At 39.8% G+C, this 18226-nt stretch overlaps 1 protein-coding gene across 6 annotated transcripts in view; it reads left to right on the forward strand.

Moving 5' to 3' along the window:
* Positions 1–11036, forward strand: part of RPAP1 (RNA polymerase II associated protein 1) — a 118782-nt gene extending 107746 nt beyond the window's left edge. For 5 of the 6 annotated variants that reach the window (XM_030214101.1, XM_030214100.1, XM_030214099.1 and 2 more), the window contains exon 25: positions 8874–11036. In XM_030214101.1, coding sequence (XP_030069961.1) covers positions 8874–9023 — 150 coding nt within the window. In that variant the 3' untranslated portion in view covers positions 9024–11036. The remainder of the gene's footprint in view (positions 1–8873) is intronic. The other variant, XR_003943311.1, reaches the window with a different exon arrangement.
* Positions 11037–18226: the final 7190 nt, after the last annotated feature.

Raw genomic sequence — 18226 nt, forward strand, 5'->3', positions numbered from 1 at the left:
TACCCTTCCACCTCCCCTTGGAGTTTATTCCATGATATAGTATTGCACTGCTGGTCCTGAGCTCTCGTGGTGGGCGGGAAGACACTTATGTGTGTGCAGTGGGGATGCTGCTCATGCTGTCAAAGCGATATTAATTTGGATGATGTTGCCCGCATGTGAGAATGAATGACGTGTTGTCCTCGGAGAATACCTGCTACTGGTAAGTATCTTTGCTATATCTGAAAAGAAAGAAAAATTACATCTGTGTTCTTATCCCACTAATTTATTGGTCAACAGACAATCAGAATGCAAGAATCATGTTAGAGATATCTATTTGATCTTCAAATTCAAACCCTGAAAATGCATTATATTCAAAATATAATTCCAAAATTGCTTCCTACAATTCAAAATTCTTTCCCAATCACCATCCCAGAGAGATTGATCTACTTGGTTAATCACTTGCCAGTGACACTCTGTAAAACAGTTGCATGCTCCAAAAAATGTACCACCAATGGCACTGTTAGAGACTTGATATTAAGTCTGCTTCGATGTTTAGTAAGCCATCATTTAACGGGCATATGATTCAGCCCATATATGCCATTATACAAGTGTAGAATGTAAAATATATTACAAATTCTGAGTTACATATAGCATCAGATTTCACAACAAAACTTTTGCCATCTTTGGGATATGTCCAACTAGATCTGCAGATAGTTTGATGACACCTGGAGCATCTCATACACGTATAATGTGAATAGATGTTCTCATACTCACTAAGAGGTGACAAAATAAATTCTCTGATATTCTTCCCATGGGATTATGCTATGATCAGAGGTTCCTGAAAGATATTATGAAGTTGGACAATCATCTAGAGCTGATTATATCAATCTAACTAATTTTGAGGAACCTGAAGTGAAGGGTAACATATAGGTTTAAAACACCTGAAGCATCCTTCTCTCATTACTGAGAAGTAGATCTCACTGTGCAAAATGTGCTGTCAAAAAATGCCTTATGGACCACATTTGTAGGATATCTCTGTACCAAAAATTGTAATCATTGGTCTTTGTTTGTTCTTAAGCTTTTTTAAAATAGAACATAGATGTTGCAGCCAGAAGAATTGACTGATGGGAAGCTGTTTCTTCAAATGTGACTTTCATAACACAAGAGATTTTCCACACTCTTACAAAATAGCGTTGTCATCAAAAATGTATTTTCTTTATATATTTATATATCCAAAAAGTCAATGAAAAGAGAATGACAATGCATAGTAAATTTTAAGTCCTCATCTTGACAACTGAGTCAGGAAACGCTTTTCTAATTCTTACTTGCTTCTGTCCCACAGAAAAAAAATGTCACCTAGAAATCTTTTCCAAAAAAACAAACATGTTGAAATCCAGGAGACAGATAAATAACCTTCTCCACAAATTCTGCTTCGTATAGAGGTCCTTTTACCAAGTTGTGGGAAAAAGGGCCCTGTGGTAGCGGCACAGGCCGTTTTTCCCATATGCCAGGGCCCTTTTTACCACAGTGGGTAAAAAAGCCCCCAGACACACATGGTGAAGAGTCCTTACAGCCACCCAATGAGGAGGGCTCCCGCCCTAACCAGGCAGTAACTGGGCAGCGCTCAGTGATGCTCGATTACTTCCGGAAATGGCATGCGCTTGGGGAAGGACTACCGCTGGCGGCCACATTGGGCTAGCGGTAGTCCCGGAAGAGCAAGCGGTAAGCTCACGTTGGGCTTACCGCCGCTCTGTAAAAGGGCCCCATTATGTGGCCACCAACAGTGCCAAAGTAGCATTTATTGCAATGATGTGACATTATGGATAAAACTGATCTTTTTATATCAAAAATAATCTTGAGTAAGAACAAGCTGTGCCATGGCATACAAATTTTCAGCAGAAATCTGATGTATAGATTTTCAAATAATTAATTTTTGATTAATCATGCCAAGAGTTTGATCTTGAGGAATTTATGTATACAGGGGAACAATATCAGTAATTGCCAAATGGATAAAATCAAAATCTGCACTTTCTCCCATAGCTTGTAATAATCCTGAGATTATAGGAGGTGTTCTGCAAATAAGAAAAAGCTTTACATGCCATTGGCTTCATAACATGTCAACAAATTTAGATAAAGGTTCCAGAACTGATTTTTTTTTTGTAGACGCTATCGGTCCATCTGGAACCTGTTGTAAATTCTCATGTACCAGAACATGGCAGCCAAAATAATCCACCTATTTACAAAGCCGCGCTAATGCTGACACAACCCTTTCACTTTGAATGGGCTGTGTTGACATTGCTACGCAGCTTTGTAAACAGGGGTTAAATCTTTATAAGTCAAAATATGATAGAGTTACTCCATTTTTAAAATTGCTCCACTGGCTTCCAGTTTTAGCTCATATTAAATTTAAATCTCTTTTTATCATTTTAAAGATGTATGGATGTTGCCCTTGTATACATACAAACTATGATTCAACTTAGATCTGGATTATGCTCTAATGGGTTGATCTATATTAACAATTTAGAAATTCCATCACTTCTTTTACTAGATTTTCTTCTACTTACAATAAATTGTTCTGTATTGTTTACCTGGTCCCCGGAATGTGATGCCAATGGAGATCAAGGCTGAACAAAGATTTAAAAAATTTGGAAACTTTTCAAATCTTGGCTGTGTGGCAAAAATAAATAAATAATTCATTAAGTTCATTTGTGTTGGGTTTTATAGTAGTTTTTATGTGGATCATTTGTATTTTTATGTTTTACTGTAAACCCTCTAAAACTCATGGTTTTGACAGTATATAAGATACTTAGGTATATGCCACGTATAATAATAACACAAAGATTTAAGTGGTATTACTTTATCCAGAAGTTTAGGAATTATCCAGGTATCGCCGTAAAACATAGCATAAACCCAGCAAAACTGTTTTCTGTAAATCTGCTATTGTCAGATCTGAAGTGTCAAGGTTTTGTAGAAATGTATCCAGTTATGGGGGTAATGCTGCCCTAAGGCTCTTGCAACAGTGGAGATAGCAAGACTTGTTCCAGTCTTGCTATTTCTCTTGTCAGGTCTTGATTCTTCATTCATTTTTCCAATTCTTTGTCTTTAATTCTTGTGCCTCTTGGTACTGCAATGTTGATGAAAATCACAGCATTGTTTTTGGTTACCATGATATCAGGTGTGTTAAGTACCAAATATTGGTTGATTTGAATTCAAAAGTTCCATAAAATCTTGACATTTTCTACATGGTGATTTATACCAGTATTTGTTGACTCCAAAGTCGTACTGCTTGCGCAATCTGCAGTGGTCATTGTGGCTGCCCTGGTGTGACATTGTTTGTAGTCATTTGGACAAATTTTGCTTCATCCATTAAGCAAGTAGTCAATGGTTTCATCTTTTTCATTATATAGGCTACATTTACTATTAGTCAAAATATGTTTAATATGTGCTTTTATGCAGTTAGGAGGTCTTTTACTAAGGTGTGCTAAAAATCAGCTGGTGCTAAATGTTGAGATACCCATCCTATATAATAAAATGCACCTCCAACGTTCTGAAGCTGACTGCATGGCTGAGGCATTCCTGCTCTCTGTATCCATCTCCTGAATTGACATCATGTACTTCCGGGTTCGTCACAAGCAGAAGTGACCAACCACACAAGGTTTCTCGGCTTTAGAATGTTGGAGGTGCATTCTATTAAATAGGATTGGTCAGTTCCTTGAAGCACAGCCAGAGCTCAGCGTCCTGCACAGTAACGCTCAGACACCAGAGAGAGGGAGGGAGGGGGGCCTGACACCAGAGAGGGGGGGAGGTATCTCTGTCACACACACACACTCTCTCTCACAGTCAATGTCTTTCTCTCTCTCTCACTCTCACATACTGTCTCTCACACACTCTATGTCTCGCACTGTTTCACATTCACTCTCTATGTGTCACACAGTCACTCACACACTCTTGGTCTCATACACTCAGTCTCACAGAGAGTCTGTGTCTCACATATACGCTCTCTCTCGCACACACTGTATCTGTGTGAAACACACTCTCTGTCTCTCACACTGTGTCTCACATACGAACTTGCACACACTCTCATTCTCACACACTCTCTCTCTCTCTCTCTCACAGACACACTCGCACCCAGACTCACTCTCTCTCTCTCTCTCACACACACACACAAACTCGCACATTCACTCTCTCACACACAGTCACTCTCACATACACTCTCAAACATACACATTCCGAGGAAAACCTTGCTAGCGCCCGTTTCATTTGTGTCAGAAACGGGCCTTTTTTACTAGTAGGAATATAATTGGCATCTCGGCGTTTAGCACCAGCTGATTTTTAGTGCGAGTTAAAAATGCTAATGCACCTCTGTAAAAGACCCCCTAAATTTGCAAAACTTTTTCCTGAGCTGCAAAAATTAATACAATTCTTGAGTGTACCCAGCCACAGCCATTGTTAATTTTTAGGGCTGTCCACATTATTCTTAATTTCTCTAAGGTATTATTATTATTTCCGCCTTCCGAAGCAAATTCATGGAATATTTGAGAGTGTTTCTCAAATACAAGTTCTTGTCCTTAGAATTTATTTTTTCACCTCATGAGGAGTATGAGAAGATCTGTGCACACTTTGCATGTATTAGATGCTCGTGGAGTTGTCAAACTGATCTGCAGACCTAGTTGGACATATCCCAAAGATGGCAGTTTTGTTGTGAAATATAATACTAATTGTAACTCAGAGTGTGTAATAATATATTATTTTCTGCCCTTGTAACTGGCATATGTAGGTCAAATGATATGACCTGTTAAATGAAATCTTATTTAACATTGTAGCAGACCTAATACCAAAACACTGACATTGGTGGAAACGTTTTTTGGAGCGTGCACATAATTTTACAGTGTCATTGGTGAGTGATGGACTGAGTAGAGAAATTTCCCTGGGGTGGTGATCAGGAAAGAATTTTGTAGGGAACAGTTTGAATTTATATGCTGTATAAAATCCATCCTCAGGATTTGAATTTAGAGATCAACTGGATTCCTTTAACACAGGGGTTCTCAACCCAGTCCTCAGGATACACCAAGCCAGTCTGGTTTTCAAGATATCTACAGTGAATGTACATGACATAGTGTAAATGTACACGTCCTGTCTCCATTTGATCTTACTTATCTTTGGATGATCTGCAAAAGGTTGCTCATGCTTTGATTATTTCCAGAGTTGACTATTGCAATTCTCTATACAGGTCTATCCAGAAAACAGGAACTTTAGAGTAGACTGTTTAGAGCAGAATTGAAAAACAATCTTTAAAATATTCCATACACCATCTAGCCAAGTATCCTGTTTTCCAAACAGTGGCCAAGCCAGGTCACAAGTACCTGGCAGAAACCCAAATCGTGACAACACTCCATACTACAAATCCCAGGGCAAGCAGTTGCTTCCCATGTCTCTCAATAGCAGACTATAGACCTTTCCTCCAGGAATTTGTCCAAACCTTTTTTAAACCCAGATACCTTACGTTTCATGCCTCCCTTTCTTTAAAATTTGCCTGTTCTTGTAAGAAGATATTTAAATAATTTTTATTTACATATTTTGTACTTAATTACAGTAGATGTTATTTCTTTGTAAACCATTCTGAGCCACACGGTATGCTACAGTATATAAAATTTGTTATGTTTGTATATTTATTTAATATGGGTTTCCCGAAAACCTGACTGGCTAGGTGTGTCCCAAGGAATGGATTGAGAACCCCTGCTCTGACGTGATTAGTCTTGCATTCTGGTTGGCCGTTGCCCATTGGATTGTTGGGATAAGAATGTTGAGATGTAACTTTTTTTTCTTTTCAGATGTCTGAAGTTATTATGGCCTGTGTTATGAGAAGTATCTTCTATAACAGAATTGGATGAGAGATAATACCCTGACGTAGAGTGCTGTTACTCAAAACATGATGTCATGTTGGTAACCTATGAGTCCAGATGTGCTGAGAGGCTTTCAGGAATATGTCATGTGGAGATATGGATGTGCAAGCTTAAGAGATGATAGAGAGAAACTTCATATGAAGAGAAGTACAATTTTTTCTTTGGGATTTTTCAATTTGAGCTTAGAATTTGGATGCATGTAAGAGATACCTACGACGCCAGTAATTGGGAAACAAAACGGGAGCAGGGTAGACTTCTACGGTCTATGCCCTGATCGTGACTGAATAGATGGGGATGGGCTGGAGTGTAAATTTTAAGGGGCTTCAATGTTAGCTTCAGAACAGTACAAGAACAATGCTGGGCAGACTTCTACGATCTGTGCCCTGAGAAAGGCAAGGACAAATAAAACTCAGGTATACATATAAAGTATCTTGTTGGGCAGACTGGATGGACCGTACAGGTCTTTATCTGCCATCATTTACTATGTTATTTAAGACTTTTTTGGGGCCAGTGATTATATCTTGAGCATACTGTGTTGTTTATCACTGTATTGAGCCTTATATGATGGTTCATATTTATAATATGTTGAGAAGTAAAGATTTTGAAGGGCTGCATTTCTGAAGTAGGCTGTGAAAACTGTAAGGCTGTTTAAAGCTATTCTGCATGTGTTTTGGATTCTATTATTTGTAATTAGTCAAAAAGGCCCGTTTCTGACACAAATGAAACGGGCACTAGCAAGGTTTTCCTCGGAGTGTGTATGTTTGAGAGAGAGAGAGTGTGTGTGAGAGTGACTGTGTGAGAGAGAGAGAGTGAATGTGCAAGTGTGACAGAGAGTGAGTGAGACTGGGTGCGAGTGTGTCTGTGAGAGAGTGAGTGTGTGTGTGAGCATGAGAGTGTGTGCCAGGGGCCCCCTCCCTCCCAGTTCCAGGGTCGCCCCCCCCTCCGAGTTCCAGAGTCGTCGTCCCCTCCCTCCCTCTGAGTTCAAGGTTTGTGGTCCCCCTCCCTCCCTCCCTTCGAGTTCCAGGGTCATCCCCTCCCTCCCTCCCTGCCTCCGAGTTCCAGGGTCGTCCCCTCCCTGCCTCCCTCTGAGTTTCAGGGTCCCCACCCTCCCCTGCATTATGCTCTCTCCCCTGCATTTATCCATATGCAGGCAACGTCCTCTGTGCCCTGCCCCTTCCATCCATCCATGTGCAGCATCTCTCCCCTGCCCCCTCCACCTCCCTCTGAGTTCCAGGCCCCCCTCCCTCCCATTTCCAGGGTCCCCCCTCCCTCTATCCCTCCGTCCCTCCCTCCCAGTTCCAGGGTCCCATGGAACTGGGGGGGAGGGGGGACGGAGAACGTTGAAGGAGTGACGTCAGCAGGTGGTTACAATCCCAGTGACACACATTGGAACGTTGGAGGAGAACGTTGGAGGAGTGATGTCAGCAGGTGGTTACAATCCCAGTGACACACATTGGAACGTTGGAGGAGTGATGTCAGCAGGTGGTTACGATCCCAGTGAGAGACAATGGAATGTTGGAGGAGCAAATTATTATATTAGATTTTTCAAGTTGTATTTTGTATTTCTTATCTTTTCATTACTTTTTATTTTTTTAGGGCTGCATTTTGATTAAAATTTGTAATTAATGGTATATTATTTATTTTTGTTCCCACTGTAGCTCCTTGTGACTCTGGGCAATGGAGGTTTAAGGGGTCCTTTTACTAAGGCGTGTTAGACAGTGGCCGGTGCTGCAGTTAGCACATGGGTTTGCTGCGTGCACTGCCACTTTCTAGTGCAGCAGAAAAATAGCTGAGGTCAGCTTTATTTATTTTTTTAATGGTCATGCGTTAATTCCTCCATTAGTGTGTGGCCTTTACCACTGGGAGCCCTTATCGCCACCTGGTTAGGAGGCGGTAAGGGCTCCCACGCTAATTGGGTAGCGTGTGGTAATGTGCCCGCGCTACCTGATTAACGCAGGCACATCTACTTTCGACTCCCAGACACGCCTCCCGCAGCAAAAAATAAAAAATATTTTTTAACTATGGGAGTAGCATGTGCTGCTGCCCAAACTGCCACAGGACGCCTCAGCTTGTCCTGTGATAGTGCCCTTTTACAGTGCGGTAGGCCTACCGTGACTTAGGAAAAGAGCTTCTAAGTGACTTGCCCAGAGTCCCCAAGGAGCTGCAGTGGGAAAATCAACAAATAATACCTTTTAATCGCGTAATTAATCATCATTAAAATTTTAATTGAAATGCAGCCCAATTTTAAAGAAAAATATATTCACTTGGATTTCTTAGGTTGGGTAAATTGTCTTTTATAATTGAGAGCACAGATGCATGGAGCACTGCGTGAATTCAATTGAAAAGTGAACGAGATTTTTTTTTTTAAGAGGGAAACTGATATTGATGGATATGGTGATAGTTACACACTAAGGAAAAGTTTTAAGCAATTCTGAGCCAGCTCTGGTATTTGAAGGTCAGGGTAGAACAACTGGAGAATTGCCTTCCCTTTTGCTTTCTCTTGATTTGCCACAAAGAGAGAGGTGCTGGGCAAGAGGGCTGAGCTTGAAAACCTGAACTTCTTTGAACCTAACCAACTAAATAATTATGGAATCCCTTACTGTGGTGGTGGTATTTATTTATTTATTTATTTGCTGCATTTGTATCCCACATTTTCCCACCTGTTTGCAGGCTCAATGTGGCTTCAGTTTGTTATGCAAGTGATAAGTTGTTAGGCAAAGAGGAGTCTGACTTCTGCGCCTGGAAGAACTGGGCAGTACATTTTTGAACAGCTTCTCACAGCCTTTCCCTCCTCTTCTAGCACTTGGCACAGAATAAGTGTCTGAAAGTCATGAAGCCTTTAGACTGAAAAAAAAAGATTTGTGTCCAGCCACCTTTTGTATGTGTGACTGGCCCTGTTCAGAGAGGTCTATTTCATGTAGGTTCATTTCATAATTACTGTCTCCAGACACTGTTGATGAGACACCACATCTGTATTCTCCATTTTTTTAGGTATTGAAAAAGCACCTGATCTTTTACAAACTGCCCAACACAGACAACCTTCTGGGCTTTGACGTCTATGAGCAACTCCCTCCTCTGAGGCAGCGGTATTTGGACTTGGTTACTGAACAGCAGCCCAGCAAGTTGAAAGCAAGTACCTAGCATTGGAAAACACCTCAAAATCATCAAGGCTTGGGTTCTCAGCTTAAATTGTAAAGGCACTGCTGCATTGGCTCTTCTTCAAGACCCACAAAGGCACTGATATGCCAATATGCTGAGTTTAGATGTCTCTGTTGCTGCAGAGTAACTTTCTTTTTCACTATGACTTGCCTTACTTTTACCCAGCAGAGGAATAGATTCTAGGGCAGATCATGAACAGAGAGCAAAATCTGGTACTGAGCTACAGATGTCAAAATTTTCCTGCCTAGAAAGTGACATTCACGCTCCCTTGTTGTGTCTCATCTCACCCATAGTAGCTGATTCAAGTGGTCTCTTGGTAATGGCGTGGTATACATCAGGTCCTGATGTGCAGTCTCAGCCCATCCAGTGAGCAGTGTCCCAGCTAATTGCTCTGGATGAGAGCTGTGACTTTTCAAAATGTTTTCGTTCTCAGCCATCCTTTGATTTGATACTAAACCAAGACATATGGAAGATTTAAAAATATAGATGCATAATTGTATTACACTCAGTGGGCATATTAGAACTGTAGAAGTCATTGTTGCATTTTGCTTGTGAAGATGATTGAAAAGGTTTACACTCCAAGCTGAATTTAGAAGTCTGAAATGTTTTGAGCATCAAAGGATGATGTGGCTCCCCAGGCTACACGTGGTCATGGGAGCGTGCTAGTTCAGTGTTGTTATAGTCCATGGGGGCAGTTTTCAAACCGGCCTGCCCAGTGCAGGTACCTACTTTGAAGCTGTGGACTTCGTACAGATTTTCCAAGGGAAAGATGGCATATCCTTTCCCTTTGAATATTGCCCAAGGTACAGATGGCCCACTGATTTTGCATCTGTTTTATGCAGGCTTAAATTTGGATTGGAAATGCACAAATATATCTGAAAATGCAAATGTACACCTGCTGCTTTCTAATTATGACACAACCCACATATAATGCTCACATCTTATATATTTTTCAATATTCTGTTATGCTTTTTCAAATAACAGTACTTAGCTTTCTTAGCTGCTTAAAAAAGCATAAGAGAATTGATAATGGCTACATAAGAATGGACGAAAATAGACTTTGAATAAAGGCACATTAAGAGTTTTTTTAATGCCTATGATAGTATTGTAGCCGCATTCTGGCCGCTTAAGTAGTAGCGGTTTGTTGAGAGTTTTCCTTCTTGCATTTTTTTCTCTTTAATTGAAGTTTATCATTTACCGCTGTATGAAAGTATATAAAGTGTGAGCATTATATGTGGTTTGTGTTGCTTTGAACTCCACCTCCTTCAAATATTGTTTTTAGTGTTTTCTAATTATGCCCAAAATTGCTTCCAGCAGCAACTCCCCTTAACCTAGCAAAACGTATAAGTTCTGTGGGAATCCGTGGGTATTTTCAGCTGGATTAAGGATAGGGAGTTTTTCTGGGTAAATCAGTATTTACCAGATTAATGGCTTTTGAAATTTTGTCCTGTGTCCATTATACACCTGAGCAAAGTGCTTCATTTGAGTGTACTTGTACCACATCACAGGGTAGTAAATTACTTTGAGGTCAAATACAAATATAATGGTCACAACTGCTTTTTCACTTCTTTCAGGTCATGGTTTATTCCTTCCCCTCTTTTTACAATTTTTGCACTGCAAGCCTATGAATGAAGGTCACCTATTTTAACTCAATATCATCTTTCTAAATTGTTGATAACCTGCATATTGGGAAGCGTGTATATAAAAAGAGACTTGTCCATTTGAAACATCCACAGATGATTGTATCTAGCTTTCCTGAGGTTCCCAGATGATGGCTCTTTCTCAAAAGACAGCTACATCAACAGTGCTCAGGAAAGGACTATAAAGTGTTAAGAAGTCACTAGGCCATGAGACTGGAAGTGTAGGCATCCACCATCTTGCTGATTGCTCACATACTTGTAACATCTGTATTGCTCCGCCCAGAGGACTTGGAAAAATTCTATTGTATAGGAGAAAGCCCTCAAAGTGTGCACCAATTTTTAATAAAGTTTTTGTAGTAAGATGATAATGTGTGTGTGACATTTCTGGGGATTTTTCCATATACACCCCCTGATCTGCTGCTTATTTGATGGGGCTCAGATAGGGCCCCTTTAACCAAAGCTTAGTGTGCACTAAGTGCCTCATGGCTCATAGGTATAAAATGGGATGTGCAGCATTTAGCTTGTGCTAATGTTTGTTAGCTGAGTTCTAGTAAAAGGGTACCATAGTATAACGTTTAGAAAAGCTGTTGTGGCAGGTGGCCACCTTGCTTTTATTATTTTATTGATGGCTTCTATCCTGTTGGTTTCCATTTAATATGGTTCAAGGCAGGTTGCAATACAAGGTAGCTAGAGATTCCTGGGAGTATACAAAAAGCAGTTATCCAAAACAAAATTTGAATTAACAAATCTTGAACTATCACCTATACATTTCAAGAACAGTTGTCAACTAGAGAATGGGACGGGGACAGAGCCTGTAGGGATGGGGACAAACATCGTCCCCGTGTCATTTTCTACTTTGAAGCCTGTTAATAAACTGGACTGTTGTTTATGTTTGAGTGATGCAGATGACGATATTTTGATTTTTTTTGTAAAAACAAGCAAACATGCTGGCCACAACTAGCAAAATTTGCTTGGGGATCCTGTACATTCCTGCTACCAGCACATCTTCTAAGAAGACATCTTTTATTGCAGGAAGTACTGTGGAAGACATGAGTGCTAGACTGAATCCTGAAATTCATCCACAGATTTAAAAAATCATAATAGTACTTCATAAGGCATATTTCTCCCCCACTAAGGCATACAGAAAGGGTTGTATTTTGTACCCCTGGACATTTTAGCAGAGTGGATTAGCATTCCTTGAGGTAACAGAAGTCAGCTATTGTTGGGGTTGGAGGGGGAGAGGTGGTGGTGGGGTGGGGGGAGGGTTATTATAGTTGCTCGTTATTATTGTTTTCTATTTGTAATTTATAAAAAAAACACTTGAACACTTATGAATTTATTTTTAAATCTTTTTATTAAAGAAATATGCTGTGCGAGGCTTCTGCAGATGACAACAGAGCCGATGGGGATGGGACAGGGACGGAGATGGAACCTGCGGGAATAGGATGCGGTGGGGATGTACACAGAGCCCACAGGGACGGGGACAAACTTTGTCCCTGTGTTATTCTCTATTGTCAACTCATGCCAAAATATATAATAACACATGATATCAAAGATAAAGTAAGGCCATTCCATTTATGAGCAACAGTATAGATAAACAATTTTTTTTAGAATTCTAATAAAACGGATGTCTTTTTTGGAAAAAAAAAACCTAATAAATTGTCTTGTGATTGCAATGACTTACTGAATGATGAAAACAAAGAAATGGGACGATATAACTTAGAGCAGATCTGTTTACAATTTTAGAAAGAAAGCATAAAAAGTTTTAAAATGGAGCAAGCATTTTCTCTTTGTCCTATTTAAATCACAGATTGTTGATAAATCTTATTTATATTTATATACAGCATATGTGAGCCCCTATTATGATACAATTATAGTTGTACATCTGAGTGTAGGGATTGTGAAACTCTGGGAAAGAGGCTGCAAGAGTGTAGCTGCATCAATCTTTCAGACATAAGCAGATGTTATTCTTATCAACCTTGAGTGAAAACTAATTCAAGTTTTGACTCTATTACTATCTCAATCTTTTTTTAAATTTAAATATTTTATTGAAGTTCTATATCTTCAACTAAAGTAACTGATAAGATTCAAATATTCCACGATCAAATATAAACACATTTCACCATCTGCCATCTCTATATTAGTAAAACGTAATCAATGTCCTTTACTTATAGCAGAATTCCATGTGGTGATGCATTAATACACAGTTGTCACTACCCTCCTTCCTCAAGCATTCACAAAATTAATAATAACCAAAACAACTCTTTTGCAATGTCTCTTTATTGCTTCTCCCATCTTCTCCCCACCTCCTTTCCACCCCCCCCCCCCCTCATTCTCTCTTAGTTTACCCTCTCCATCTTTTGTCCCTGGTAGGAATACGCAGTCATCCCCTCCTCTAGCAGTTCCTCTCCCTTCATCCCATCTTGATCTTTCCATCTTCTCCAAAGACAGAATTTCTCCCAGTACTCACTCACTGTGGGAGCTGCCCTGTTTCAGAGTGCCATTAACATCTGGAGGCTATAAAACCACTAAGCCTTTCACAAAAGCTTTCATACCCTGGATGAGCAGCTTGCTTCCAATGATAAGCCACCTCTCCCCTTGCTGCCACTATACAGTATTCCAGGAAATTCTAGCCTTCCTTATTAATCTCAGCAGTATAGTAATGTAACAAAAATACTCTTAGGTTTTTTTGGTACTTGGCCCCCAATTTCTTCCATAATCTTTATCCACTTCTCCCAGAACTTTATTCGCTACTGGACATTCCCACCACATATATAAATAGGCTCTATTTGCCCACAGTTCCTCCAGCATACCTCCTTCCTGATTACTAGGAATCGACCCCTAGTCTTTTAAGGGAGTTCTGTTTAAAAAAAAAAAAAGACCATGGAGGCTAGATATTTTCTCCTTCAGCTGATAAAGCTTGCAGAAAGTCAGGACAGAACTGTTGTCCTATCTCAGATATCATACACTGTAATCGCATCATTGTTGTCTGAAAGCTCCTGCTGGGCATACAGTAGAGCTACAGCAAGACTTGTGACTTTTGGTCAGCAAAACTCCACTCTGCTTTGAAACTTGGCTAAAAACGAATGTTTTGGAGCACGTTACATGTCACACATTTGGGAGAATATATGTTGATAATTTACCTGTATGTTTGGGATTATAGAGCAGTCCAAAAAAGCAGAAAACATCTTTTGTAAAAAGACTTTAATTCAGCAGTAATATTCAACTGAGTATATTTTAGGTTATTTTTATTTTTGATTTTATGATTGGTTGGTTGGTTTGATTTTAAATGTGATTTATGGTGTGTCATTTGTAGCTGCCCCTGACATAGCCCATTGTTAGGGCAAAATGTGATTCACCGGGCCTTTGTGAGAATATTACTGCTCAATTACTCGTTTTTTGCAGATGTGTTTTCTGCTCTTTTGGACTGCTTCGTACTGCCTGCAGACTACAGTTTCTCTAATGTGTTCTCTGTTTGGGATTATATTTTGTAGATAGCATTTCCACCTCACCAACATTTTGAAAGGACTAGGAAGTATAAATATTTTACTTACTCTCTCTTTTGTTTATTGGGGTAGAATTTGAGAAAGCTGTGGATACACACAAAGGATTTCTATTTGTGAAGAAATGAAGGAGAACCCAGAGATGAATTAGGCCTATGACACTGCATTAGCAATGAAATTGGGCAGACTAGATAGAACTTATGATCTTTATCAGCCATCATATTCTTTTTCAGAAGCAATGCTTCCAAATGGGTTATTTTTACACATACCATGACAGTAATGAACCTAAAAGCCCAGGGTATGTTGAATATGATTTCAGTCTCTCCAATTTCTATATTGAGCAGCAGGGGGCCCTGTTGAAACTGCTGTAAAAAGGCCTTCTTGTTACTGTCAAAATACAGCTCAGATGCTCTGAAAAGACAGTTCACTAGCTGTCTGTACTGGCTGTTATTCTATAACCATTTTTATCTTTTAAGCTCTGACTACTCCATTTGTGAGATCATGTTGGAAAAAAAGTCTTTTTCCTGTAGATGCTACACAGAATCTTTTAGTTAAAACAGTATTCTATATAAGTACATAAGTAATGCCACACTGGGAAAAGACCAAGGGTCCATCGAGCCCAGCATCCTGTCCACGACAGCATCCAATCCAGGCCAAGGGCACCTGGCAAGCTTCCCAAATGTACAAACATTCTATACATGTTATTCCTGGAATTGTGGATTTTTCCCAAATCCATTTAGTAGTGGTTTATGGACGTGTCCTTTAGGAAACCGTCTAACCCCTTTTTAAACTCTGCTAAGCTAACCGCCTTCACCACGTTCTCCGGCAACGAATTCCAGAGTTTAACTATGCGTTGGGTGAAGAAAGATTTTCTCCAATGTGTTTTAAATTTACTAGACTGTAGTTTCATCGCATGCCCTCTAGTCCTAGTATTTTTGGAAAGCGTGAACAGACGCTTCACATCCACCTGTTCCACTCCACTCATTATTTTATATACCTTTATCATGTCTCCCCTCAGCCGTCTCTTCTCCAAGCTGAAAAGCCCTAGCCTCCTTAGTCTTTCTTCATAGGGAGGTCGTCCCATCCCCGCTATCATTTTAGTCGCCCTTCGCTGCACCTTTTCCAGTTCTACTATATCTTTGTTGAGATGCGGCAACCAGAATTGAACACAATACTCAAGGTGCGGTCGCACCATGGAGGGATACAACAGCATTTTAACATCCTCACATCTGTTTTCCATACCTTTCCTAATAATACCCAACATTCTATTCGTTTTCCTAGCCGCAGCAGCACACTGAGCAGAAGGTTTCAGTGTATTATCGATGACAACACCCAGATCCCTTTCTTGGTCCGTAACTCCTAACGTGGAACCTTGCATGATGTAGCTATAATTCGGGTTCTTTTTTCCCACATGCATCACCTTGCACTTGCTCACATTAAACGTCATCTGCCATTTAGCCTCCCAGTCTCGTAAGGTCCTTCTGTAAATTTTCACAATCCTGTCGCGAGTTAACGATTTTGAATAACTTTGTGTCATCAGCAAATTTAATTACCTCGCTAGTTACTCCCATCTCTGAATCATTTATAAATATATTAAAAAGCAGCGGTCCTAGCACAGACCCCTGAGGAACCCCACTAACTACCCTTCTCCATTGTGAATACTGCCCATTTAACCCCACTCTGTTTCCTATCCTTCAACCAGTTTTTAATCCACAATAGGACATTTCTGCCTATCCCATGACCCTCCAATGTCCGCTGTAGCCTTTCATGAGGTACCTTGTCAAACGCCTTTTGAAAATCCAGATACATGATATCAACCGGCTCCCCTTTGTCCACTTGTTTGTTTACTTCTTCAAAGAATTGAAGTAAATTGGTCAGGCAAGATTTCCCCACACAAAAGCCGTGCTGACTTGGTCTCAGTAATCCATGTCCTCAGATGTGCTCTGTAATTTTGTTTTTGATAATAGCCTCTACTATTTTCCCTGGCACCAACGTCAGACTCACCGGTCTATAATTTCCTGGATCTCCCCTGGAACCTTTTTTAAAAATCGGCGTTACATTGCCCACCCTCCAATCTTCCGGTACCACGCTCGATTTTAAGGATAAATTGCATATCATTAGCAGTAGCTCCGCAAGCTCATTTTTCAGTTCTATCAGTACTGTAGAATGAATACCATCCGGTCCAGGAGATTTGCTAAATTTGCTTTAATCCCTTGAAATACAGCTCTTTAGAAATCTACCTTTATGCTGTGATAATTCTGGACATTGGGTACTTACTGAAAACAGTAAGATATGTTGTAATTCCATCTGCCTGAGATGTTTCTTTTCTTGTAATCAACAACGAATCCTATGGAGATATAGTGGAATATGTTATGTATAGTATAAAGTGAGTGTTTCAGGTACTGTACATTTTTTTCCCTAGATAAAATGAATCTTTCTGAAAAGCAGCACAAACAGGGTATTGATAACATTTACTATAATTAGAAAAAGTGATGATGATAATATAAGTTGTTTAACAGTGTTTGGATGTGTCTCTGCCATCTAAATTGGACCTTGTAGGTTTCTTTAGGTAATGGGAGCATCGATGCATCAGGTGTTCAGAAGCCCAAATTTTCCCATAGTTAAAAAAAAAATTAATTGAAAAAAAAGGAAAAAGATGAACATCTGCTGTAGCTATTTTCATCTTTTCTGGCAATGTTTTTTTTTGCCATAAAATGTAAATGGAAAATTCTATGATCTAAACAAATTTGTTTGCAAACTACTGTACAATTGGGTTGAGTCTGTCTTGTTACCCAATGCACTTTGAATTTTTCCCACCTTGGAATTTTGGAAATCACTTGTAATCTGTATAGCAATGACAGAAAAGGAAGAGGGAGTAGCTCTTTATATATATATTAAAATAAAAATCAAAGCAACTGACATGCAGGGGCTACAGTATGGAGGAAGTGGTGTTGTGAGTTGTTTTGCAGTGGCACTTCCATGTACACTGGAATGGTTTAGAGGCCTCTAACTCAAAGGAGGTGGAAGAGATCTGACTGAAAATATCCAAGATTGGCATGAAGTGGGAAGTAAAATTTGCCTTGTGTGTATTGGAATATCCCATCTGTGAACTCATTCTTTGAGAAGAAGTGCTGAGACCAATAATGATGGAACCCACAAGGGAAGGTGTAATTATTGGACCTAATAAATAAAAGCCAAGAAAGCATATTTAATGTCTAGATTTGGTGTGAGTCCCTAATACAAGTGCTCACATAACTACACCAAAATCTCTTTTGGGAGATACAAACTCCTAAAATCACAAGTCAGGAACCTTGGGGGTACAGCTAGACTCAACACTTAAATCTAATCCCAAGTAACTTTCAGGAGTTGCTTCTGTTACCTGCAGCACCTATGCTGCTTCTCCATATATCACCTTCAAGGTCGCTAAGATTCTCCCAAGGAGTATCCTTAACCACACTCTCTTCAAAGGACATTGCATGGTATGAGACCCACCAACAAGCTTTCTCCAGAGCCCTTGCACTTTGGAATGTATTCCCTGAAAGGCTTCACCAGTGCAAGACATCTCTATTTCAGAAGGCAGGTGAAAGCTTGATTCTTCTCCCAAGCCTTTAATGGAAGACGCAACTAACTACCTAGTCACACATACACTAGGACTAACGGTGGCTGCACATACTGTAGCAAGAATTGCTTATCCACTCCTACCCTAATTGAGATCATATGTACCTTTCTGGCTTCATGTACAATTTTAAGTTAGTTTCAATCTAGCTCCTGTTACTCTATCTTATCTTCCAGATTGCTCTTGCTGTAGACCACCGTGGGTGAGTTTATTCAAAAAGGTAGTAAATAAATTCAAAGAAAGAACGCACAGTCATGTATTTCAAAAATACCAACTGTGGTAAAATAGAGAAATACTTTGAGACACTGGTAGATGGGCAAAGTAGCAGAAATTGCAAGAAATCCATGTCAAAAGTAAAAAAACATATAAGTGGAAAAGGAAACGGCCAGAATTCCCTAAAGAGGTGGCTGGAAAAGTAAGGTTAAG

The sequence above is a fragment of the Microcaecilia unicolor genome, chromosome 9 (genome assembly GCF_901765095.1).
Source record: "Microcaecilia unicolor chromosome 9, aMicUni1.1, whole genome shotgun sequence".
Taxonomy (NCBI): domain Eukaryota; kingdom Metazoa; phylum Chordata; class Amphibia; order Gymnophiona; family Siphonopidae; genus Microcaecilia; species Microcaecilia unicolor.